Source organism: Pinus tabuliformis, chromosome 8, assembly GCF_031772625.1.
Source record: "Pinus tabuliformis cultivar Carrire ecotype Pingquan chromosome 8, CPIR1, whole genome shotgun sequence".
Taxonomy (NCBI): Eukaryota; Viridiplantae; Streptophyta; class Pinopsida; order Pinales; family Pinaceae; genus Pinus; species Pinus tabuliformis.
This window is the reverse complement of record NC_142294.1, coordinates 573,802,765-573,827,780: the sequence shown is the minus strand read 5'-3', so window position 1 is coordinate 573,827,780 and position 25,016 is coordinate 573,802,765. Positions and strand designations below refer to the sequence as shown.

General features: G+C 34.7%; 1 protein-coding gene and 2 long non-coding RNA genes across 16 annotated transcripts; all 3 read left to right on the top strand.

Annotated features, from left to right (window-relative positions):
• The first annotated feature begins 1,447 nt into the window (after positions 1-1,447).
• On the top strand, positions 1,448-3,520 carry LOC149236777 (uncharacterized). The gene is made up of 5 exons (XR_016268438.1): positions 1,448-1,531; positions 2,034-2,110; positions 2,227-2,537; positions 2,698-2,774; positions 3,395-3,520. It is a non-coding gene; the product is annotated as an uncharacterized LOC149236777 (long non-coding RNA).
• A 572-nt stretch (positions 3,521-4,092) lies between these two features.
• LOC149236776 (uncharacterized) lies at positions 4,093-4,999 on the top strand. 2 transcript variants are annotated; one of them, XR_016268437.1, is made up of 3 exons: positions 4,093-4,171; positions 4,279-4,540; positions 4,954-4,999. It is a non-coding gene; the product is annotated as an uncharacterized LOC149236776 (long non-coding RNA). The 2 variants fall into 2 exon arrangements; XR_016268436.1 differs by having other exon boundaries at positions 4,094-4,171; positions 4,476-4,540.
• Positions 5,000-6,001: 1,002 nt separating this feature from the next.
• On the top strand, positions 6,002-20,734 carry LOC149236775 (topless-related protein 1-like). Of its 13 annotated transcripts, none has more exons than XM_089372500.1 (12): positions 15,176-16,183; positions 16,364-16,437; positions 16,540-16,633; positions 16,734-16,799; positions 16,980-17,057; positions 17,600-17,736; positions 17,851-17,917; positions 18,070-18,208; positions 18,398-18,587; positions 18,709-18,759; positions 18,929-19,024; positions 19,242-19,527. In XM_089372500.1, exons 8-11 carry the CDS (start codon positions 18,083-18,085, stop codon positions 18,955-18,957), a joined length of 396 nt encoding a protein of 131 aa, XP_089228626.1. In that variant the 5' UTR covers positions 15,176-16,183; positions 16,364-16,437; positions 16,540-16,633; positions 16,734-16,799; positions 16,980-17,057; positions 17,600-17,736; positions 17,851-17,917; positions 18,070-18,082; the 3' UTR covers positions 18,958-19,024; positions 19,242-19,527. The 13 variants fall into 13 exon arrangements, 8 of the variants coding, with proteins under 8 accessions (XP_089228626.1, XP_089228625.1, XP_089228628.1 ...); XM_089372496.1 differs by lacking the exon at positions 19,242-19,527 and adding an exon at positions 20,527-20,734 and having other exon boundaries at positions 15,177-16,183; positions 18,854-19,024; XM_089372498.1 differs by lacking the exon at positions 19,242-19,527 and adding an exon at positions 20,524-20,734 and having other exon boundaries at positions 15,177-16,183; positions 18,854-19,024.
• Positions 20,735-25,016: the final 4,282 nt, after the last annotated feature.

Here is a 25,016-nt window from a genome sequence, read left to right as displayed (position 1 = left end):
GCTTTCTTGTCCCACATCACACACACATCCTCACACGACCCTTCAACTAATCGACCACATTGTTAATGGACAACACTATTGCCTTGTGGTCCCTATGATTTTGGGTGTTCAATAAATTTAAAATATGCGTAGATCTCTCTTACAAAACTAATTATTTTTCTTATGATAACATTGGTTGCATTATTCTTAGAAGAGTAACATGTAGTTTCGAAATTTATATATTTTTGGATGTAGCATGGAATATAAATGGTCTGGAATCAAGTTGGATGACAAGTTCATGCCTTCAACTCTTTAGTTTATTTTTTGTTAGAATTTTAATATTTTGTTTTGTACTCTAAAAGATGGATACATGAAATGTAAAATGGATCATCCCTCTTTATATTAAAACTCAAAGACAAGTATGTTTCATATTATGATAAATTTTTACATTCAATTCTCCAGTTCAACATTTTTTATTCTAATATCTGATTATATATCTATTGTAGATGCCTTGTTCCAGCAAGCATGAGTAAGTGAAATACAAAATGGAGTGTCTATCGTTAGATAACAAACTCTAGAGGAGGTATGTTTGCTATTATGAATAATTATTGGTTTTGAAATACGCTTACCATTACCATTACTATCTGTGTTTGTATTTTAATCTTATTCACCCCACTCTTTTCTTTTTAGTCGAGGAGAAGAAACTGTAGTAGCGATAATGTGCAAAGGGGGAGTTTGCAATTTTCTGTTTGTTGTTGTCTACATGTTTTGTTTTTGTCGAGTTTGAGCATAGTCATGTTTGTTGTTGTACTCATTTCGCTTTGTTTTACACCATTTTCTCATTTCTTCTAGTTTGGTCTTGGTTTTGTTTATTGGATGTGATATAGGAAAGGAAGGCAGCAAGGAGAGAAACTGAAAGAGATAAGTTTGAGGTTATCATTCATAAATGAAGGTGAATCACCTTAAGTATATGCAATGCATTTCAACTTGATTTTCAATTTATTATATGTTTTATATGTGGTTTCGCACTCAACTATATTGATCTACGTTGTGTCGTGAGCAACCAGAATCGCATAGCTTATGAAGGTCAAGGTGAAGATACCATAGACATTTTAGCAACACAACTTGGGCGATTGGTGAGCCGTATTTTTTCCTAATAAGAATATTGTTCTTATAATTGACTAAAATATTTGTTCTTTGCGAATCATTTTATCTTTTTGTCATGGCTTCAAGATAGTATGATCTTGTTAATAGGTGTGAGAATTGAGATTTTCCAAGAACTTTTATACGAAAGAAAGGGAAATGTTATATTGAGGTTGACATTTTCAGGGCTTATTGTACATGGAGGGTGCTGCTATAACATTAGCCAAGGGTGAATAGGTGTGTTAATGATTAATTTGTTGCTCTTTATATTTGTTATTCATTTTCTCTAGTGGTTTATTTGTGGTTTCATATATAATATTACTTTGTTGCAGTGTTTGGGATGGTGCAGTGCATGTTTACCTGCTCCACATCACATGGACACCCCCACACATTGTGGCTTGTAGAGGAGGTGGGTAAGGTTGAGTAGAGAAGCATACTGACCCAATCAACCAATCAACGATCGTGCTAAATTACAACACTATTGCCTTGTGGACCCTAGGATTTTGGATGTTCAATATTTTTAGATATGCTTAGTTTTATTTTATGAAAAAGTTACAGCTTATGAAAACATTGTTTCTATTACTCGTAGTAGAAGTACATCTAGTTTTGAAAATTTATATATTTTTTAGATATAACACTTAATATAATTGGACTCGAACTAAGTTGCATGACAAGTTCATACGTTCAAACACTCTAGTTCAAATTTTCTTAGAAATCCAATGTTTTATTGTGTATCTAGTGCAAATGGCTTGTTGCATTGAACATGAATACATGAAACAGAATTTGGACTCTTTCGTTTTATATAATTATCTTAAACAAATGTGTGTTTCTTATTATGCTTAATTATTGTGTTCGACTGTTTAGTTTAACTTATATAACCATTCTAATATCTTATTTTGTATTTGTTTTAGATGGTTTGTTTTGATTAGCACAAGCAAGAGGAATAGACAATAAAGTGTTCAACGTTATAAATCAAACTCTAGGGGAGGTTCGTTTCGTAGGTTCGTTTCCTATTACGAATAATTATTGGTTTTGAAATAGGCTTACCATTACTAATTGTGTGTATATTTTAACCTTATTCAACCCAATTTTTTTTTCTTTCAGGAGAGGAGAGCACATTGCAGGAGAGATGATGTGTAACTGGGATATTTGCAATTTTTCTTTGTTCTTGTCTGTATGTTTTGTTTTCTGAGTTTGAGCATGGCCATGCTTTGCATTGTACTCTTTTTCTTTTGGTTTTTTTTGGTGATCATTTTGTGTGGTTGGACTTGGCTTCATTTGTTGGGTGTGTTGTACTTGTTTTCCTTTTATTTTTTATTTTTAATGTTTTTTGTAGTTTGGTCTTGGTTACATTAGTTGTGTGTGGAAAAGGAAATGAAGGAAGAAGAATGGAAGGTTATTCTTCATAAATGAAGGTAAGTCAACATACCTAAAGCAATGCATTTCACTTAAAAGTAATTTTTGCTAATCAAAAGTATTTTTGGCTAATTTGTGGCTCTATTTGTTTGTTATTCAATTTATTATGTGTTATCTATGCTCATAATCAACTATATTGATCTTTTTTATGTATTGAAGAACTACAATTGTACAGTTTACGAAGGTGAATTGGTGAATATGCATTAGACATTCTACAAATGTGGCATAGAGGATGGGTGAGTCGTACCTATCTTCTACAAAACACTGTTGTGCTTTAATATCCTGAAACGTTTGTTGTTTGCACAAAGTTTTATCATTTTGTCCTAGTTTTGAGGTAGTATTATATGGTTCATGGGTGCGAGATTCAAGATTTTTCCTAGAACTTTGATATGAAATAAATGGAATATTATGTGTTATCTATGCTCATAATCAACTATATTGATCTTTTTTATGTATTGAAGAACTACAATTGTATAGTGTACAAAGGTGAATTGGTGAATATGCATTAGACATTCTACAAATGTGGCATAGAGGATGGGTGAGTTGTACCTATCTTCTACAAAACACTGTTGTGCTTTAATATCCTGAAATGTTTGTTGTTTGCACAAAGTTTTATCATTTTGTCCTAGTTTTGAGGTAGTATTATATGGTTCATGGGTGCGAGATTCAAGATTTTTCCTAGAACTTTGATATGAAATAAATGGAAAACTTATACTGGGGTTCCCATGTTCAGGGTTTATTGTTCATGATTGCCATTTCTATAATATTAGCTAAGGGAGGGTAGGTATGTGTATAGTTGATTCATTGCTCTGTGTATTTGTTATTTGAGCTCTCATGGTTTATTCGTAATCTGTAGTGTGGGAGGGTCGAGTGGAGAATATACTTTGGGCAATGTAGATGCCACACAAAAGATGGGTGAGTCATGTTGTTTTCGAACAAATTAGTGTTATTATTATTTGTTTGCTTGACGTTTTCTCCTTCTAGCATGGTTCTCGAGTAGTACCACTCAATTAGTGGTTTGACATATACATCAAATGGTATGTTTAAATTTATGTGCTTTCTTGTCCCACATCACACACACATCCCCACACGACCCTTCAACTAATCGACCACATTGTTAATGGCCACATTGTTAATGGACAACACTATTGCCTTGTGGACCCTATGATTTTGGGTGTTCAATAAATTTAAAATATGCTTAGATCTCTCTTAGAAAACTAATTTTTTCTCTTATGATAACATTGGTTGCATTATTCCTAGAAGAGTAACATGTAGTTTCAAAAATTTATATATTTTTGGATGTAGCATGGAATATAAATGTTCTGGAATCAAGTTGCATGACAAGTTCATGCCTTCAACTCTTTAGTTTTTTTTTTTTTAGAATTTTAATATTTTTTTTTGTACTCTAGAAGATGTATACATGAAATGCAAAATGGATCATCCCTCTTTATATTAAAACTCAAAGACAAGTATGTTTCATATTATGATAAATTTTTACATTCAATTCTCGAGTTCAACATTTTTTATTCTAATATCTGATTATATATCTATTGTAGATGCCTTATTCCAGCGAGCGTGAGTAAGTGAAATACAAAATGGAGTGTCTATCGTTATATAACAAACTCTAGAGGAGGTATGTTTGCTATTATGAATAATTATTGGTTTTGAAATACGCTTACCATTACCATTACTATTTGTGTTTGTATTCTAATCTTATTTACCCCACTCTTTTCCTTTCAGCTGAGGAGAAGAAACTGTAGTAGCAATAATGTGCAAAGGGGGACTTTGCAATTTTCTGTTTGTTGTTGTCTACATGTTTTGTTTTTGTTGAGTTTGAGCATAGTCATGTTTGTTGTTGTACTCGTTTCGCTTTGTTTTACACCATTTTCTCATTTCTTGTAGTTTGGTCTTGGTTTTGTTTATTGGATGTGATATAGGAAAGGAATGCAGCAAGGAGAGAAACTGAAAGAGATAAGTTTGAGGTTATCATTCATAAATGAAGGTGAATCACCTTACCTATATGCAATGCATTTCACTCACAATTACTTTTTGCTTATTTATTAATCTTTCTGCTTACTTTTCAGTTTATTATATGTTTTATATATGGTTTCACACTCAACTATATTGATCTACGTTGTGTCGTGAGCAACCACAATCGTATAGCTTATGAAGGTCAAGGTGAAGATACCATAGACATTCTAGCAACACAACTTGGGCGATTAGTGAGCCATATTTTTTCTTACATAAGAATGTTGTCTTTTAATCATTTGAAATATTTGTTCTTTGCGAATCATTTTATCTTTTTGTCATGGCTTCAAGATACTATGATCTTGTTAATGGGTGTGAGAATTGAGATTTTCCAAGAACTTTTATACGAAATAAAGGGAAATGTGATATTGAGGTTGACATTTTCAGGGCTTATTTTACATGGAGGGTGCTGCTATAACATTAGCTAAGGGTGAATAGGTGTGTTAATGATTAATTTGTTGCTTTGTATATTTGTTATTCATTTTCTCTCGTGGTTTATTTGTGGTCTCATATGTAATATTACTTTGTGCAGTGAGTTACTATAGTTGCAGTGTCTGGGATGGTGCAGTGCATGTTTAATTGCTCCACTTCACATGGACACCCCCACACATTGTGGCTTGTAGAGGAGGTGGGTAAGGTTGAGTAGACAAGCATACTGACCCAATCAACCAATCAACGATCGTGTTAATTTACAACACTATTGCCTTGTGGACCCTAGGATTTTGGGTGTTCAATATGTTTAGATATGCTTAGTTTTATTTTTGAAAAAGTTACAACTTATGAAAACATTGTTTCTATTACTCGTAGTAGAAGTACATCTAGTTTAGAAAATTTATATATTTTTTAGATATAACACTTAATAGTGCAAATGGCTTGTTGCATTGAACATGAATACATGAAACAGAAAATGGACTCTTTCGTTCTATATAATAATCTTAAACACGTGTGTTTCTTACTATGCTTAATTATTGTGTTCGACTTTTTAGTTTAACTTATATAACCGTTCTAATATCTTATTTTGTATTTGTTGTAGATGGTTTTGATGAGCACAAGCAAGAGGTTCAACGTTATAAATCAAACTCTAGGGGAGGTTTGTTTCCTATTATGAATAATTATTGGTTTTGAAATATTCTTACCATTACTAATTGTGTGTATATTTTAACCTTATTCAACCCACTTTTTTTTTTCCTTCCTGCAGAGGAGAGCACATTGTAGGAGAGATGATGTATAACGGGGATATTTGCAATTTTTCTTTGTTCTTGTCTGCATGTTTTGTTTTCTGAGTTTGAGCATGGCCATGCTTGGCGTTGTACTCTTTTTCTTTCGGTTTTTTTTTTTGGTGATCTTTTTTTGTGGTTGGACTTGCCTTCATTTGTTGGGTGTGTTGTACTTGTTTTCCTTTTATTTTATTTTTTTTTAATGTTTTTTGTAGTTTGGTCTTGGTTTCAATTTTTTGGGTGTGGAAAAGGAAATGAAGGAAGAAGAATGGAAGGTTATTCTTCGTGAATGAAGGTAAGTTAACATACCTAAAGCAATGCATTTCACTTAAAAGTATTTTTTGCTAATTTGTGGCTCCATTTGTTTGTTATTCAATTTATTATGTGTTATCTATGCTCATAATCAACTATATTGATGTTCTTTATGTATCGAATAAGTACAATTGTACAGTCTACGAAGGTGAATTGGTATTGATCTTCTTTATGTATTGAAGAACTACAATTGTACAGTCTACGAAGGTGAATTGGTGAATATGCATTAGACATTCTACAAATGTGGCATAGAGAATGGGTGAGTCGTACTTATCTTGTACAAAACACTGTTGTGCTTTAATATCCTAAAATATTTGTTGTTTGCACAAAGACTCCTAGACTCCTCATGCTTGGGAATTCTTCCTCCAAAAATCATTCTGTGCTCTTCTTGACTGCACTTTCCCAGAATCTCATCAAATGCGAGAAACTTGTAAGAAACATGTCATTATTACTGATGGCAGTAATAGAAGTTTCTTAAGAAGGAAGACCTCTAAGCATAGTAGGTTATCTCTCCTCATGCTTGGGAATTCTTCCTTCGGAAATCATTTTGGCCTATTCCTGACTACACTTTCCCAAAAGCTCATCAAATGTAGGAAACTTGTCTTTATTACTAATGGTAGTAATAAAAGTTTCTTAAGAAGAAGGAAGACCTCCAAGCGTAATCAGCACCAACTCTTTATTAGAAACAACATCACAAGAAGAAGTTGTAGTTGACAACTGATCTTTGATTTTTGATATCCTTATGAAATATACTTGAATAGTTTTTCCTTTGTTCATCTTAATATCCTTGAGCTAATTTTTTAGAGCAAGAATTTGACTCAAGTTGTTCACTTAGTACATTCCAATCATCTTGTCATACATTTCTTTGGCTTTCTTCAAATTGGAGACATAAGGATAATCTTTTTAGCTTTGACTTCTCCTTTCTTGTATATGGCCTTGATAGCAACATTGGAATTTTCAGCTCGTTCAACGACCTCTCCTTCAACATACTCCAGAAGATCATGTTCCTCAAGAGTAATATCCAATCTGGTTTTCCAAGGGAAGAAGTTTGAAGCATCAACCAACTTCGCTTCAGTCTTAAAATAAGAAGAAGACATTTTGATCTGCTAAAAAATTTCAGCAGCAAATAGAAAGAGACAACCAGAGATATTTAAGCAATAAATGAGATATGTCAACAACAAAAAATATTTTAGTAGTAAATGAGATATTTCAACAACAATTTCAGCGTAAAATGAGCAGCAAGTAGAAAGAACAAGAAGAGATATTTCAGCAGAAAGAGAGTTGCAAATGGAGTGGACAACGAGAGATATTTCAGTAGAAAGAGAGTTGCAAATAGAGTGGACAACAAGAGATATTTTCGCAGAAAGAGAGCTGGGAATGGAGCTGCACAACAAGAGATATTTCAGCAAAAAACGAGTTGTAAATAGAGCTTGTCTTCACCAAAGCTCTGATACCATGTTGAAATTCTGAAGTTCTATGCTGCAACAATTATTTATTCCAAAACATCTATTTTCTGCAACATTAGTTGTTAAATAACTGTAGATAGAACATACACCATATAAACCATATGCAAAATAGAAGACATCCAAGAACACAATGAAACACACATCCAAGAACACAATGAAACACAGAGAATTTAGTTCCAATGACCGAGGCAAAACCCATAAGGGGAAAACCCAACTAGATTCTTCTTCTATTAGAAATCAAATGTTCAACAAAGATACAAAATACAATGAGAGAAAGAAGAAGTTCACCCAAATCTAAAGATATTTGATAGTTGTAGTTGATGCAAACACTAAATTACTATGGTTCATCAATATCTACTCTTCGCTCTTACTCTTCAAGTCTCTCTCTCTCTCTAACACACAATTCTTCTCTAGTCTCTCTAATTCTCTTTTTCTCAGGGTCGTACTCTCTTTTCACAATGCATAAGTGAGTAATAGAGAGGATGAGAGGCACAAATATATAGGAAGAGCAAGGAGGTTGAATTCATGGAGTAACTCCCATGCCTTGAGGAAGAGTTACATACATATGACAAAATAAGAGTGTAACTTATGCCATAAAAGGAGGTACGTTTGCATTAGTAACTCAGGCCATAAAGAGGGAGTATGCATGCCTTAGTAATTTGAGCCATTAAGGAGAAGTGTAACATATGCATTAAAGAGGTGTAAGGAATTTTTTATGACGTGTCATTAAAGTGTGTAAGAGAGTAAGAGGTGCGTAAGAGCATTAAAGAGAGAGAGGAAGAGAGTAACATATCATTGAATGAGAGAGTTCGATTCTCTATCAAGGAGAGAGAGAGAGAGATGTGGAGTTGGCATGATTAAGTGCCAAGTAGGAGAGGGTGACATGGAATTTCATTTTAATAATAATATTATAGTGTCACAAGGATAAAAATAATATTATATATATATATTGATGATTAAAATTAAAATTAAACAATCGAGATTGATTAATGGTAAGTTAAGTGATTACTAATTGAAACATGGTGTCTTACTAATTTTGGAAAGCCATTGTTGCAAGGATAGACATGGCTTTCTATTTTTAGAAAGTCACTCTAGAATAGTTGGAAATGAAATTTTATTCAAGGAAATTCATCCCCTAGCTGCCAATTTTCAACATAGGGCACACAAGATCTAGCCCTCTTGGTTGCTCGCCCTTTCATCCTTCAAAGGTCTACCCTTAGGGCTTCCAAAATTTCCCATACACAGTCAACACCATGACTAATCTAGAGCTTCCAAGGTTGCCCTTTCTTTTGCATATTGTCTTAAACTGTCCATATCTAGGGCTATTCTAAACAACCCACCAACAATGATAAGGTGCCTTTTATATCCTTTCATAGGGTTGATTACAACTGTTGTTCAAACCTTTGAACAAACCCTCTCTTCCTTTACTACGTCACCCTTCTCGTTGTCCTTTCATCTCAAACTGCTACCCACAACAAAGAGTCATATGCCTCCCTTTCCAGGGTCTCAACCCTCGTCATTCATCACAAATCTCAACTATTCTTTCACTAAGATTTCGAAAGACCATAGGATGGATTTCTACATAGGAAGAAGCCCTAACTATGGCATCAAAATTGTTGTCCAAAACCTCATGGACAACCCTCCAACCTTAGCAATCTATCTCCTTGAGGATGTTGCCACTTAACCTCCAAGCAACCATGGTTCTAGGTATTTTCTTGACTGATATCCTAGGCCTTGCTACAAATCTTTGTGGCCTCAAATCTAGGGTTACCTCAGACCTACACTTGTAGCCCTATACTTGCTTTGCTGATCCTCTAAGGCATGTGTCGTTACTTCAACTTTCCTCTAATCCTCACAACATACCAAAACAACCTTATTCTAGGTGTTTCGACCCTCCAATAAGGTACAAGAGTCTGCGGCTAGATCACAAAAGTACCATTGCTATTAGTCAACAACTTTCGACCCTTTTCCATAGGTCTCTTCCACTACTTGGATGCATAGACTTGCCCACTGAAACCCTCACCAAAATCGACCAACATCCTCCTTGAACTTGAACTAGAACATGAGACAAAAAGACAAACACAAAACCCTTATTTTTGCTTCTTATCTAGCTTGTCTTCCTTAGGTATTCAACCTCCTAGGATCAGTTCTCACTTCAGAAGAATTGCACTTGTTGGATAATCAAATGAGTCTCACAACTTTCCTTCTTATATTTTTCTCATGAGGGTAGACATTGCCCTCAAAGGGTGTATTTTCAATCCTAGGTTGACTTGAAGTTTTAGACAAACCCCAACTAACTTAAGGAAATTTAATTTCTTCATTTGATCAAGACCCTTGCTCCTTTAAGGGTTCTCCACTTGCAACAATGAATAAATAATAATTCCTATGCTTGATTTCACACCCACACCTTGGGTAGAAAACCACAATTTTTTGGGTTCTTCGCTCGCAAAAGGGAAAACCCTTTTGCGGTGCAAACTCACACAAACCTAGTGCCAAACGCTGTGGAGTACCTCCCAAGCTACACAATATAACAAAGCTAAACTTCAAACAATATGCACCTTTCTCGGCATACTCAGGGGTTCCAAAGTTGAAGTCACAATGAAATTTGATAGCATAGGTGGTATGACAGTGATGACTCCTTCATTAGTAGAAATCTAGTCCTGTAGAAGCGCATTTCACTTAACTTTGCACTTCCATTGTTGGAATCGATCTGAGATATGCTGAGAAGTTTCAAGGATATTTTTCTGCTAAAGAACTCTCTGAGATTGTCTCTGATGTCTACACTAAAATCATTTAAATCCCAAACATTTTTCTATATAAGCGCAACCGCTTTAATTTTGTGTTGTGCAGATGTAAACATGATGTTGTGGCAAAACAATTGTGCGACTTTATCCATCGTTGAGTCTTTCAATCACTTATGCTTGCTAGTAGAATGGAAGATATGGGAGGTCAATGTTTGCATACAAATATAAAACAAAATGATTTTTATAGTCGTGGAACAAACAAAGAAAGAAGTCACGATAGGTATGAGAAGACCACTGTTGTATTGGAGTGACATAAGTTGGAATCGATCTGAGATATGCTGAGAAGTTTCAATGATATTTTTCTGCCAAAGAACTCTCTGAGATTGTATCTGATGTCTACACTGAAGTCATTTAAAGCCCAAACATTTTTCTATATAAGCACAACCCCTTTAATTTTGTGTTGTGCAGACGTAAACAACATCATGATGTTGTGGCCAAACAATTGTGTGACTTTATACATCGTTGGGTCTTTCAATCGCTTATGCTTTCTAGTAGAATGGAAGATATGGGAGGTCAATGTTTGCATACAAATATAAAACAAAATGATTTTGTTGTGGCCAAACAATTGTGCGACTTTATACATCGTTGGGTCTTTCAATCACTTATGCTTGCTAGTAGAATGGAAGATATGGGAGGTCAATGTTTGCATACAAATATAAAACAAAATGATTTTTATAGTCGTGGAACGAACAAAGAAAGAAGTCACAATAGGTATGGGAAGACCACTGTTGTATTGGAGTGACATAAGTTGGAATCGATTTGAGATACGCTGAGAAGTTTCAATGATATTTTTCTGCCAAAGAACTCTCTGAGATTGTCTCTGATGTCTACACTGAAATCATTTAAATCCCAAACATTTTTCTATATAAGCGCAACCCCTTTAATTTTGTGTTGTGCAGACGTAAACATGATGTTGTGGCCAAACAATTGTGTGACTTTATACATCGTTGGGTCTTTCAATCGCTTATGCTTTCTAGTGGAATGGAAGATATGGGAGGTCAATGTTTGCATACAAATATAAAACAAAATGATTTTTATAGTCGTGGAACGAACAAAGAAAGAAGTCACGATAAATATGAGAAGACCACTGTTGTATTGGAGTGAAATCAGTTGGAATCGATCTGAGATATGCTGAGAAGTTTCAATGATATCTTTCTGCTAAAGAACTCTTTGAGATTGTCTCTGATGTCTACACTGAAATCATTTAAATCCCAAACATTTTTCTATATAAGCGCAACACCTTTAATTTTGTGTTGTGCAGACGTAAACATGATGTTGTGGCCAAACAATTGTGCGACTTTATACATCGTTGGGTCTTTCAATCGCTTATGCTTTCTAGTAGAATGGAAGATATGGGAGGTCAATGTTTGCATACAAATATAAAACAAAATGATTTTTATAGTCGTGGAATGAACAAAGAAAGAAGTCACAATAGGTATGAGAAGACCACTGTTGTATTGGAGTGACATCAGCGTCGGGAAAAACTTGTGAAGAAGATAACAGCTGACAAAAACCGCCAAAGTCCTATTTTATGAGATTCATTTTGTTTGATTTGGTAACTAGCAAGGTTAGCAAGGTGTACAAGAGTTATATTGCCCACAAACGTAAAGAAACCAACATTTCTTGCAGGGATTCTCGTCACATACATGGGTGGCCTAATATGTAGGCTCCAAACATTGTTGATATCACCACCTAGCCTGCGCACTGCTCCATGGCCTTTTTGTTTTCATCAAACACAACAAATCGTACGCTGCCATGATTGGCTATTGTATATAATTGTCAGCTTGTCACTCCTGTGACACTACAGAAATATGTGTTGAATTCCTAGATCGAAAAGTGTGAACACTGATAGCTTTCATACCCAACATAATCTCTTTCTTATCAGATAATTTCCCTACTCTGCTCATATTAAATATAAAGTTATATATATGCCCATCCAACTGATAGCTTTCATACCCAACATAATCTTTTTCTTATCAGATAATTTCCCTACTCTGCTCATATTAAATATAAAGTTATATATATGCCCATCCGATCCACATAGGATCATCACCCATGAGATTTATATCAAACTCAAGGACCAAATGTTTCTCCAATTTTCAGATAGACAATATTACCCCCTTAGTGGCCAAAAGAACTTGAAGAACAATATTACCCCTTTAGTGGCCAAAAGAACTTTAAAAACATTGTGATTACAATTATAGAAAACCCAACCAGATAGACAATATTACCCCCTTAGTGGCCAAAAGAACTTGAAGAACAATATTACCCCTTTAGTGGCCAAAAGAACTTTAAAAACATTGTGATTACAATTATAGAAAACCCAACCGGTATTATCGAATATTACCAAATCTCTTTTTCCAAATCTCTTTTTTGTCCTGTAGCTTTGTTGATGCGTGCTCACAACTACGGATTATAAATGAAAACCCTCTTTAAATGTTCCAAAACAGGGAACAATTTGACCTTATGCTTGACTTTGATCTCAAATATTTTAGTTTGTTATAAGATCGATATTTACATATCTTTCCAAAACTTCTACATGTGAGCTTGAAACAAATAGTTGTTGATGCAGCAATTTAATAAGTTATAAATCTCCATAGCTCGACCTTATGTACACAAATCTTCTATCTACATAAGAAGTTGTTGAACCGTTGTCTCTCTCAAAAGTTCTAGTTTGAAACCAGTAACTCTTTCCCCCAGAAGTTCTAGCTTGAAACCAGTAACCTTTCCCCTTGACATGTGATAGGCAATTGAAGAAGCCCTGAGATCACCTAGAAGGTATTGAATTGGGTTTGGCAGGCACTGCAATAACAAATTGTCTCCTCACTTTGAACCCTTTCACTGCAATAACAAATTGTCTCCTCACTTTGAACCCTTTCCCCTTGACATATGATAGGCAATTGAAGAAGCCCTGAGATCACCTAGAAGGTATTGAATTGGGTTTGGCAGGCACTGCAATAACAAATTGTCTCCTCACTTTGAACCCTTTCCCCTTGACATATGATAGGCAATTGAAGAAGGTATTGAATTGGGTTTGGCAGGCACTGCAATAACAAATTGTCTCCTCACTTTGAACCCTTTCCCCTTGACATATGATAGGCAATTGAAGAAGCCCTGAGATCACCTAGAAGGTATTGAATTGGGTTTGGCAGGCACTGCAATAACGAATTGTCTTCTCACTTTGAATCTCTGAAACAAACTACCAAAATGTTGGTCTTCACATGAGTACACAAAAGATTATTCATTCAAATTACTATGACATGACTATATTGAATTACTCTAAACAATTTGATATGTGGATAGCTTCAAGGCTATCTCAGCTAACCCTTGTCACAAGTTCCTAGAGTAAGTCTTGTCACAAGTTCCTAGAGTAAGTCTGCTTGATTTTCTATTTCAATGTGTTATGGTTTAAATTCTGACTAAAATTATTTAAGGGCATTTGTTGAATTCAATGTGTTCTGATCAGATTGTGAGAATCTCTCTATGGTGACAATCCATCTTGATTGTCTTCCATTTGAAGCAACAATGGTTTCATTTCTTTGGTTGTAACATCGTCCCTTGTAACTCAAAATACACCTCGTGCAAATCCATTGAGTAGCTTATGATTGCTTAATTAACATCAAGACCAAGTCCATCTAGAGCCTTGAATGTTTAGGGCCCTCCCTTCAGATGGATAGATTGTGAGAATCTCTCTATGGTGCCTATTGTATCCTTCGGTGCTCAACCGACCTGCAATTTCAAGACCAAGTCCATCTAGAGCCTTGAATGTTTAGGGCCTTTCCTTCAGATGGATCAGATTGTGAGAATCCCTCTATGGTGCCTACTGTATCCTTCGGCGCTCGATCGACCAGAGCTTATGAGGGTCATTTTGCGCATAACCATGACAAGAGTAAATTCCATCTTTGGACAAAATTTCCCCTTGCAATTTGTGTTACAACATATCAAGTCTAACATACATATTGGACATACTTAATGCTACGAACTTGAAACAGAAATGAATTCTTTTTGGCAACCCCTCCTTGAGAGCTTCCACAATTATAGCTTCATGCAAAAATGAAACTAAAATGTTGGGAAACTTCTAGCCAGTCTTGGGAGGATCCCAATTCTCTTTCAACATTTTGTTTCACCCTTTCCATCATTTTGTCTTGCTTGATTTACTCGGTCAGCGATCGGTGGTGGATTGGTGCTAGCAGTTACATTTCGTGGTGGATGTTGCAGTTGCATTTTCCTCAATTTTTTAGTTTTCCCAAGTCTCTTTCAACATTTTGCTTCACCCTTTCCATCAATTTGTCCATCTATTTTATGCTTGATTTACTCGGTCAACGATTGGTGGTGGATGCTGCTAGAAATACATTTTGCTTCACCCTTTCCATCTCTTTGTCCATCTATTTTATGCTTGATTTACTCGGTCCACGATTGTGGTGGATGCTGCTAAAAATTGCATTTTCGTGGTGTGGTGGATGCTGCTAGAAATTGTATTTTCTTCAATTTTTTAGTTTTAGCGAAGTCGATCATGTTCAATGTCGATTTTCTTTAGTAGTGTTATTCAATTTATTAAATACCCTTCTAGTACTCTCTATGTTAGCATCCAAGTGGACCCATAAATCTTCTACAACCCCCAAGACATGTTCAATGTCGAGTTTCTTTAATAGTGTTATTCAATTTCCCTTCTACTCGCTATGTTAGCATCCAAGTAGACCCATAAATCTTCCACAACTCTCAAGTCTTGAGGTATTGGACATCCTCCCAATGGAGGGTTGAATGTGCTGATAGTCTTTTTGGAGGCATAAGTGTCTCTCAGGTCTTGGACATCCTCCCAAAGGAGGGCTGAATGCGCTGATAGTCTTTTTGGAGGCATAAGTGTTGAAGTGGAAAGAAAAATTTTCAAAGACCAAGCAAAAATGTGCCAAAATCAAAGCCGACCTAGAAAATGTTGATAAAGGCATTGTTGGTGCTCAGATGCCCTAAGCAATTAAGTTTGATCATCTAGCATTGAACGCCCATCATAATTAGTAATTGATACTTTTCCATCTCATAATGATACAAAGTAATTTGCTAATTGACGTCAACATTATAACCTTGGGCCACTTGAGTAAATATTATATGATCAAAGAAAATCAACAGGCCGTACCTTCGAGTAGCTGGGAATGTTTAATGTTTTTAGGTGTAGTATTATTATTAGTTGGCATTGTTACATATTGCTCTTTTCATTTTCGAACGAGGCAAGAACTCTTAATCAGGGTTCAAATGTTATGAGCATGGATTTCCATCCTCTGCAGCAAACAATTCTGCTAGGTGATGTGATTTCAAATTCCATTCAATACAATTCTTCATTTAGATAAATTCCTTAAGTTAATTCGGAAGATGTGTTTTTTTATCTTTATAAATGTGTTCACACTGGCTAGTGGTTCAATCAGTTGGAACAACACTGGCCAGTGGTTCGATCGGTTGGAACAAATGTTGGTGACATTGCAATTTGGAGTGTGGCATCTCGACAAAAATTAGCTTGCAGGACCTTTAAGATTTGGGAAATATTGCAATTTGGGAAGTGGCATCTCGACAAAAATGAGCTTGCAGGAACTTTAAGATTTGGGAAATTTCTGCCCGTTCGATTCCCATCCACGTAGAATTTTTTATATAATACTTATCTAATTTAAATTAGAAAAATGTACATGTATGAATTGATTTTGAAAAGATTTTAGGGTTCCTTACTGGGTTGATCATTCGCTTCGGCCTTGTGTAAACTCTTATAAATGTTTTATTATGTTTTCTTAGATTGCTCTCGTGAAAAATCTAGCTATATATGGGGCAGGCCTTGGTAACTTAATATATACTCTATTCACTAATAAGATGTTTTGATATCATTTCCTTCTTTATACAACACCGTGAGTGATTTGTAATAATGCCATCTACGAATTCCTCTAGTGTTTATTTTTTATTTTTTCTTGGTTGCGCACCACTGTATTCAGATATTGACATGGCTGCTTTTGTGTTATAGGAGTTGCGTTTTCCAAGCATATAGTTCACATATATTCTTATTCTGTGGTAGGAGATTTGAGACAACATCTAAAGGTTTGCTTGCATGCTTAAAGGCCAACCTATATATTCTTGTAGGTCTGTAAAATTAAATTTGTATTGAAAGTATATTTATTAATATTGATATAATTTAAACAGATTGACGCATGTTGGTGGTGTGAATGATATTGTTTTTTCACACCCTACCTACCAGCGCTTCATAATTACATGCGGAGATGATAAAACCATCAAGGTAATCCGCTTTATCATGTGTCAAGACTCATTCTAATAGTTGTCGCTTATTTATCTGTATATGAAAATTTAAAAAAGAAAGAATTTTTTTGTCTGTGCAGTACACATTTGAAGGTCATGAAGCAGCCATATGTTCGATTAAACCTCACCAGTAAGAAAATATTCAGGTACTTTGTTCATTGAAACCTGAAAATTTTATGTATTAATTCTAGTTGTTTTGAAGTTACATTGCATATTCCATTGGGAACGTCATGAAGCAGCCATATGCCTCACCAGTAAGAAAATATTCAGGTACTTTGTTCATTGAAACCTGAAAATTTTATGTATTAATTCTAGTTGTTTTGAAGTTACATTGCATATTCCATTGGGAAGGTCATGAAGCAGCCATATGTTCGGTTAAACCTCACCAGGAAGAAAATTTTCAGGTGCTTTTTTCATTGAAACCTGAAAATTTTATGTATTAATTCTAGTTGTTTTGAAGCTACATTGCATATTCCATTTTTGTTTGATATTTGGCTTCATGTGAATCTTTGGCCACATGACAAATACTTTATTGCACTAAAGATAGATGGATTATGATTCTTTGTTTGAAAGCAATTTATGTTTTGTACACCTACTGATGGAAATATCAAAGCCTGGTTGTATGATCTTGGGGGATCTAGGGTGGACTATAATGCTCCAGGGTTCTGGTGCACTACAATAACTTATAGTACTGGTGGAACAATGTAAAATGTTAATGGTGTTGTACTGATGGAACAATGTAAAATGTTAATGGTGTTTAGTTTGTAAAGTCTCTTCATGTGGATCTGATCTGATTTTTGTCAAGACTACTTCCTTTTCGAAGTATATAATCATTTGCAATTTTTATTAGGCTCTTTTCAAATGCTCTGTTAGCCATTATTTTGGCATATATTTTATAGGAATAGGATGATATGATTGTCTGACACTGGAGACAACATGTGTGCAGAGTAGAGTATAGACAGCAGCAAACCAATGCTTTTAGACGAGGTCACAGACAAGAGTAAGAATTGGAAATTGACTGAGATCACCGATTCGGGTGAGCGTAGGTCTTTCAGGTTGCCTAACACAATGCATGCGAGCAACGTATGCAATCGTCCTTCTATTACAAAAAAAACACTAAAGGCTGACATTACAATTTTATGTGCTCCTTGAAGGTGGTAAAACTGATATACACCAATTCCGGTGTTGTTGTTTTAGCACTGACATCCAATGCTCTCCATAAGCTATGGAATGGCCGGGGAGTGACCCGAATCCATCCGGAAAGGTGGGGTTCTTTAGTAGTAGTGGTTTGTTTTTTTTAGCTTGTTTTATTTATTTTTTGATAGTTATAATTTTGGATATATAATTTGCAGCCGTATTTTATGTAATAATGATTGATAAGTAACTAAGAGTTAGTGTTTTGTTTATTGTCTACAGCGAGTATTCCACGATGTGGCAGCCAGCTAGTGGGACTGTTATGAATAATGACATTGGTGATACAAATCCAGAAGACGACGCTGCTTGCATGATGACATCAGGTGGCAAGGTCTCCTTATTCAATATGATGACATTTGAGGTAACAGAGCCTTTTACCTAAAGACCTGTTTCATTTTGATGTTTCCGATGATTATATAATTTCAGTTTTTAGTACATTGTTCTGCTTAGGGTTTATTCTGTACTGTCTCACCTTCAACTTTCAAATTATGAGCGTAGTGGGTTCATTTCAGGATCACCCTAGGTTCTTGCCTAATGTTCCTCACTATAGGCTAAGAATTCAAAGGCATGGCAACTTTCATGCCACTTCGTACAGCCACATTTCTGGCTTTCCACCCTCAGGGCAATAACATCATTACAATTGGCATGGAGGATTCATCAATTCAAAAATACAATGTTCGAGTTGATAACAATTGGGATGGAGGATTCATCAATTCAAAAATACAATGTTCGAGTTGATAGCAATTGGGATGGAGGATTCATCAATTCAAAAATACAATGCTCTCGAGTTCATAAAGTGCTGCATGCGAATATATCTTTTTCCTTCATTGTGGCATGCTCTGAACTTGCTGCAATTTATACAGGTTTTACAGGTAAAAATAAAGTTCAAAGGCCAGGAATCCATCCGTAAAGGTGGGGTTCTTTAGTAGTAGTTGTTTGTTTCCTTTTTATTTTAGTAATGATTGACGAGTAACTAAGAATTAGTATTTTGTTCCACCATCTATAGCGAGTATTCCACCACAGATGTGGCAGCCAGCTAGTGGGATTATTATGAATAATGACATTGGTGATACAAATCCAGAAGAAGCCGCTGCTCGTATAGCTTACTGAGAATGATTCCTATGTGACGTCTGCGTCCCGTGGCAAGGTCTCCTTATTCAATATGATGACATTTAAGGTAAGAGAAGCCTTTTACCATAAGACCAGTTTCATTTTAATGTGTCTGCTTAGGGTTTATTCTGTAACGTCTCATCTTCAATTTTCAAATTATGAGCGTAATGGGGTTCACTTCAGGATCACTCTAGGTTCTGTGTAATGTTCCTCACTATAGGCTAAGAATTCAAAGGCTCCCAATTAATGTTCATTAGTGACAACTTTCATACAACTTCCTGAAGCCGCATTTCTGGCTTTCCACGTTTTTTTGGCAGTTGTCTCTGGGGCATAGATAGGTGGGACGAGCGAAAGTAAAAAGTTGTACCGGTACAGCACATCATCACCACCAGTGGGGATACAAGAATACAGTTTCATAATGATCAATTCAAACATAGACAGTTATGTAATGACACTTTCTGTATCTGATTTGATGACCTTGGTTGTGTATGAGAGCCAGCTTGCTATATATGATGCTTCCAAGTTAGAGCGTTTGCTCTACGTAAATAAGTGTTGAAGTTCTGTATCTGATTTGATGACCTTGGTTGTGTATGAGAGCCAGCTTACTATATATGATGCTTCCAAGTTAGAGCGTTTGCTCTACGTAAATAAGTGTTGAAGTCAAACACAGACAGTTATGTAATGTCACTTACTTTCTCAAGTGGCCTCCTCATGATTCCATATCTGCTCCTATTTCAAGTGCTATATACTCATGGGACAACGTCCTAGTTTATGCGAGCTTCTGTGATGGTGCAGTTGGAGTGATTGGATGACCATGTTACATGGTTGCATTGCAGTGTTCTTCTCATGATTCCGTATAGTTGGTACATCTATTTTTTAGATTTGGATTTTCAATTCTCTCTTAAAATAAGAGATGGAGGAGCTCACGTTATTGAGCCTCCAGTGTAGAAGGGAAATGGGGTGTTGGACCACCCCAGATAATGGAACTGTCATTGCACTGTTCTTCTCATGATTCCGTATAGTTGATACATCTATTTTTTAGATTTGGATTTTCAATTCTCTCTTAAAATAAGAGATGGAGGAGCTTACTTTGTATCAACCGACTCTTTATTTACAAGAATACCATTATTCAAGAATACCATGAATAATGGTAGCGTTTTGTGAGTGAGTGAAATGCCTCACTTGGTTCCAGTTGTCGAGGGCATTCTATCAAGATAGTAATTTTCATCAGATATTGTTCAGCACTGTAGATGGAGGTTAAGCAACTGTAAATGATACCTAAATGAGTATCTCGGTGCAATCCCAGTCACTATATTCTTTCTGGGTCGTGTAAAAATTGAAAGTTTGTCATTGGAGCATAATTCATGAATGTTCTTTCCGAGGGTTTCAGCCTCTGTTTTTGAGGCATTGTAATTTTCATCGGATTGTTCAGCAGGTTTCAGCCTCTATTTTTGAGGCATTCTATCAAGATTGTAATTGTAATTTTCATCAGATATTGTTCAGCGGTTTCAGTGTCTATTTTGAGGCATTCTATCAAGATTGTAATTTTCATCGGATATTGTTCAGCAGGTTTCAGTGTCTATTTTTGAGGCATTCTATCAAGAATTTTCATCAGATATTGTTCAGCAGGTTTCAGTGTCTATTTTTGAGGCATTCTATCAAGATTGTAATTTTCATCGGATATCGTTCAGCACGCTAAATGATAGCTATAAATGAGCACCTCTGTGCAATCCTAGACACTTTTTCTGGGTCGCGTAAAAATTGAAAATTGGTCATTGGAGCACTTTTCGTTGCTCAGCATGTGTTTCGTGTTCCCTTTTTGAAGGGGAGATCATTCCTTTGGAAGTTGTAATGTGTCGTGTAATATCTTACATTTTGGATATCATTTTAACAGGAGGCCTCGTATTGTTTAAACATATTGAGACTTTTTTTTTGAACATATCGAGATATATCTACTGAAAGCAAAAATCTTTCAGTTAATGAGATAATCCTTCATTTTGTAATGTGTCTTTTTATGGATATCACTCTAACAAGAGGCCTCATATTTTTAATGGGATATGTTATATTAAAAATTGTTCATACGTAAAGCAAAAATAAATCTTTTCAATTAATGAGATAACCTTTCAGTTTGTAATGTGTCTTTTTATGGATATCACTCTAACAAGAGGCCTCATATTTTTAATGGGATATGTTCATACGTAAAGCAAAAATCATCTTTCAATTAATGACATGACGTTCATCAATTTCAATTAATGACATGACGTTCATATTTGATGGATATCAGTGTAACAAGAGGCAAAAGCAAAAATCATCTTTCAATTAATGACATGACGTTCATATTTGATGGATATCAGTGTAACAAGAGGCCTCATATATTTGATGGATATCAGTGTAACAAGAGACCTCATATTAGGCCTCATATTTTTAATGGGATATGTTCATACGTAAAGCAAAAATCATCTTTCAATTAATGACATGACGATCAAATAAAAATCATCTTTCAATTAATGACATGACGTTCATATTTGATGGATATCAGTGTAACAAGAGGCCTTTATGGGATAATGTTCATACTGAAGCAAAAATTCCAGTTAATGAAATAATGTTCGTTCATATTTGATGGATATCAGTGTAAGAAGAGGCTTCATATTGTTTATTGTATAATGTTCATACTGAAGCGAAAATTCCAGTTAATGAAATAATGTTCATACGTTTCTCTTCCTTTGCAATTTGTAATGTGCGTGCCTTTCTGATGGATATCAGGGTAACAAGAGGCATATGGGATAATGTTCAAACGGAAAGCAAAAAATTTCAGTTAAAGATAATGCTTCTTATGGAAAGCCAAAAAGTTTCAGTTAATAAGACAATGTTCATGTTTTTCTCTCCTTTGGAATTTGTAATGCCAAAAAGTTTCAGTTAATAAGGATGTTCATATTTTTCTCTCTCCTTTGGAATTTGGAATTTGTAATGTCTTTTTATGAATATCATTGTTAAGGAATTTGTGATGTCTTTTTATGAATATCATTGTTTTATGGAATTTGTAATGTTTTTTTCTTTTTGTTATGTATGGGGAGCCCTATATCCTTGTTAGTGAAGTCTGTTTCGTCCGTGGTCTGTGAGGTCTAAGCGGAGATATTATCTACACCAGCGGAGCCGCTCGATTGACTACAGGAGATCAAGGTCAACGACTGGTAAATTGAAACCTGTGAACCTAGCCTAACGTGTAGAAGATTTCACTTTATAGAGCTTGCCTTATGTCTGGAATATTGACATTACGAACCTGGCCTTATCTCGAGTAGCTGGTTCATTCCCCCATTGCGAACGTGGCCTTTAAGTGGTAATTTCAAGAGTGAAAGGGTGAGTGGAATTTGTAATGTTTTTTTCTTTTTGTTATGGATATGTGTTTTGTTTTATGGAGACTTGCTATGGGATAATGGATATGTGTTTTGTTTTATGGAGACTTGCTATGGGATAATGTTTATATTCCCATAATGTTCATTATCCCATAATGTTCATATGTTTTTATAGATTTCATAGATAATGGTCATATGTTTTTATAGATTTGCTATGAGATAAGGTTCATATTTCCGTAATGTATATTTCGGTAATGTTCATATTTCATTATTTCATTGTTGTAGTTATTGTGTTTTGTTTTTTTAATGAGAAATGTTCATATATTTCCGTAATGTTCATATTTCATTGATGTAGCTATTGTGTTTTGTTTTTTTATGAGAAATGTTCATATATTTCCGTAATGTTCATATTTCATTGATGTAGCTATTGTGTTTTGTTTTTATGGATTTTCTAATGGAAGAGATTTTTTTGTTTTTATGGACTTGCTATGGGATAATGTTTATATTCCTCATATTTCATTGTTGTGACTATTGTGTTTTGTTTTTATGGATTCTCTAAGGGAAGAGATGTGGTTTGCTTTTATGGACCTGCCAAGGTCATATTTCATTGTTGTGACTATTGTGTTTTGTTTTTATGGATTCTCTAAGGGAAGAGATGTGGTTTGCTTTTATGGACCTGCCAAGGGAAGAGATGTGTTTTGCTTTTATGGACTTGCGGAAGAGATAAATATACATAGATAAACACTCATTTATAGGCTAGGGTTTTCAAGGTTGAGGTTATGACTTTCGGAGAGTTTATCGACAATGTAATAAGATTTGGTTTGTTGGTTTGTATTAATAGGAAGAGTAAGGTTCAAAACCATTCCACGCTGCATTAGTATATTTTTAATGATTTTCCTCACTCCTATGAAATATAGGATAAAAAACACCATATAAGATTTAAAAAAAAAAAAAAAAAACACAATATATGATAAAAACACAATCAGGAAAAAACAACTCACAACTCCTCACTCTTATGAAATATAGGACACTAACACACTGTACACTATCTTGCCCCAAACCTGTATCTCCTCGACTTACAATATCTACAAGTTGTGCTTCTTATACAATTTGTCCTTTTCTTCTTTTCTTTTTCATCAATGTCAATCATGTGTGTCATGTTAGTCATGTCCTATCTTGTTTTGTGTTTGGATCATTGTGCATAAATAAGACCTTGTGTTTGTGTTTGGAACGTTGTGCATAAATAAATAAGACTTTGTTTTGTGTTTGGATCATTGTGCATAAATAAGACCTTGTGTTTGTGTTTGGAACGTTATGCATAAATAAATAAGACTTTGTGTGAAAAGTGTATGGCTCAAAAGTTGTGGTGGAATAAAAATGTTTGGATCATTGTGCATAAATAAGACCTTGTGTTTGTGTTTGGAACGTTGTGCATAAATAAATAAGACTTTGTGTTGTGTTTGTGTTTGAAACGTTGTGCATAAATAAATAAGACTTTGTGTGAAAAGTGTATGGCTCAAAAGTTGTGGTGGAATAAAAGATAAAATATGGTTATAAGATAAAATATGCCATAGGTTGAGTTAACTCTAACTCTAAATGTAAATACGATACATCCAAAAGAATAACCTTGAGGTTGAATAAAAGATTAAAGGGTTACATCCAAAAGAATAACCTTGAGGTTGAATAAAAGATTAAAAAACCCTTTAGGTAATACAATACATCGGAAAGAAAAACCTTAAATAAAAGATTAATTTTATTTAAAAAAACCTAGAGGGAACCTATTAGGTCAACCTCAAGATTAAAAAACCCTTTAGGTAATACGATACATCGGAATGAAAAACCTTAAATAAAAGATTAAAAAAACCTAGAGGGAACCTATTAGATCACCTATGCTAGTGTCAAAACTACTCAACTTGGTATGAATGAATATACTTGTGGGTTAATGCTTCTCCAATATAGTAGAGAAAAGATGAAAAGATGCCCTAATCACCCTTGAGTGGATGTCTCCACCTCTAGATAAAACCTCGAGGGAACCTATTAGATCACCTATGTTAGTGTCAAAACTACTCAACTTGGTATGAATGAATATACTTGTGGGTTAATGCTTCTCCAATATAGTAGAGAAAAGATGAAAAGATGCCCTAATCACCCTTGAGTGGATGTCTCCACCTCTAGATAAAACCTCGAGGGAACCTATTAGATCACCTATGTTAGTGTCAAAACTACTCAACTTGGTATGAATGAATATATTTGTGGGTTAATGTTTCTCCAATATAGTAGAGAAAAGATGAAAAGATGCCCTAATCACCCTTGAGGGGATGTCTCCACCTCTAGATACATAAGTGGATGTTTTAGTGGATATTTATAAAAATAAATATATAATAAGTTCATATAATTTTAAAAATCTAAATATAGGTTTGAAACATTATAATTATTAATAATATTTCTTTTCATACTTTACATAATAAAACAAATCATCTTATATTTATAATATTATTTTTCGTGATTTAAAGAAGAAAACAAATTATATAGATATATAAATAAAATTTTTTAAAATTTTATATGGTGCAATGAATAGTTTTTACAAAATAAAAAATATTTGTTTGATTAGAATAAAATTTTTACCACCTATCCAAAACTTATTACAGCTTGTCCAAATATTCAATTTATAAAATAAAGTTCGCAGATTTGCAAATTCAATTTTTG

Bases quoted from the DNA above. Each gene is read 5' to 3' on its own strand.
- LOC149236775 (XM_089372496.1), top strand. From the start codon at position 18,083: ATGTGGCAGCCAGCTAGTGGGACTGTTATGAATAATGACATTGGTGAT. The intron at 18,588-18,708 runs GCAATTGGGATG...TGCAATTTATAC, and splicing joins ATACAATGTTCGAGTTGATA to AGGTTTTACAGGTAAAAATA. The intron at 18,760-18,853 runs GTGGGGTTCTTT...CACCATCTATAG, and splicing joins CCAGGAATCCATCCGTAAAG to CGAGTATTCCACCACAGATG.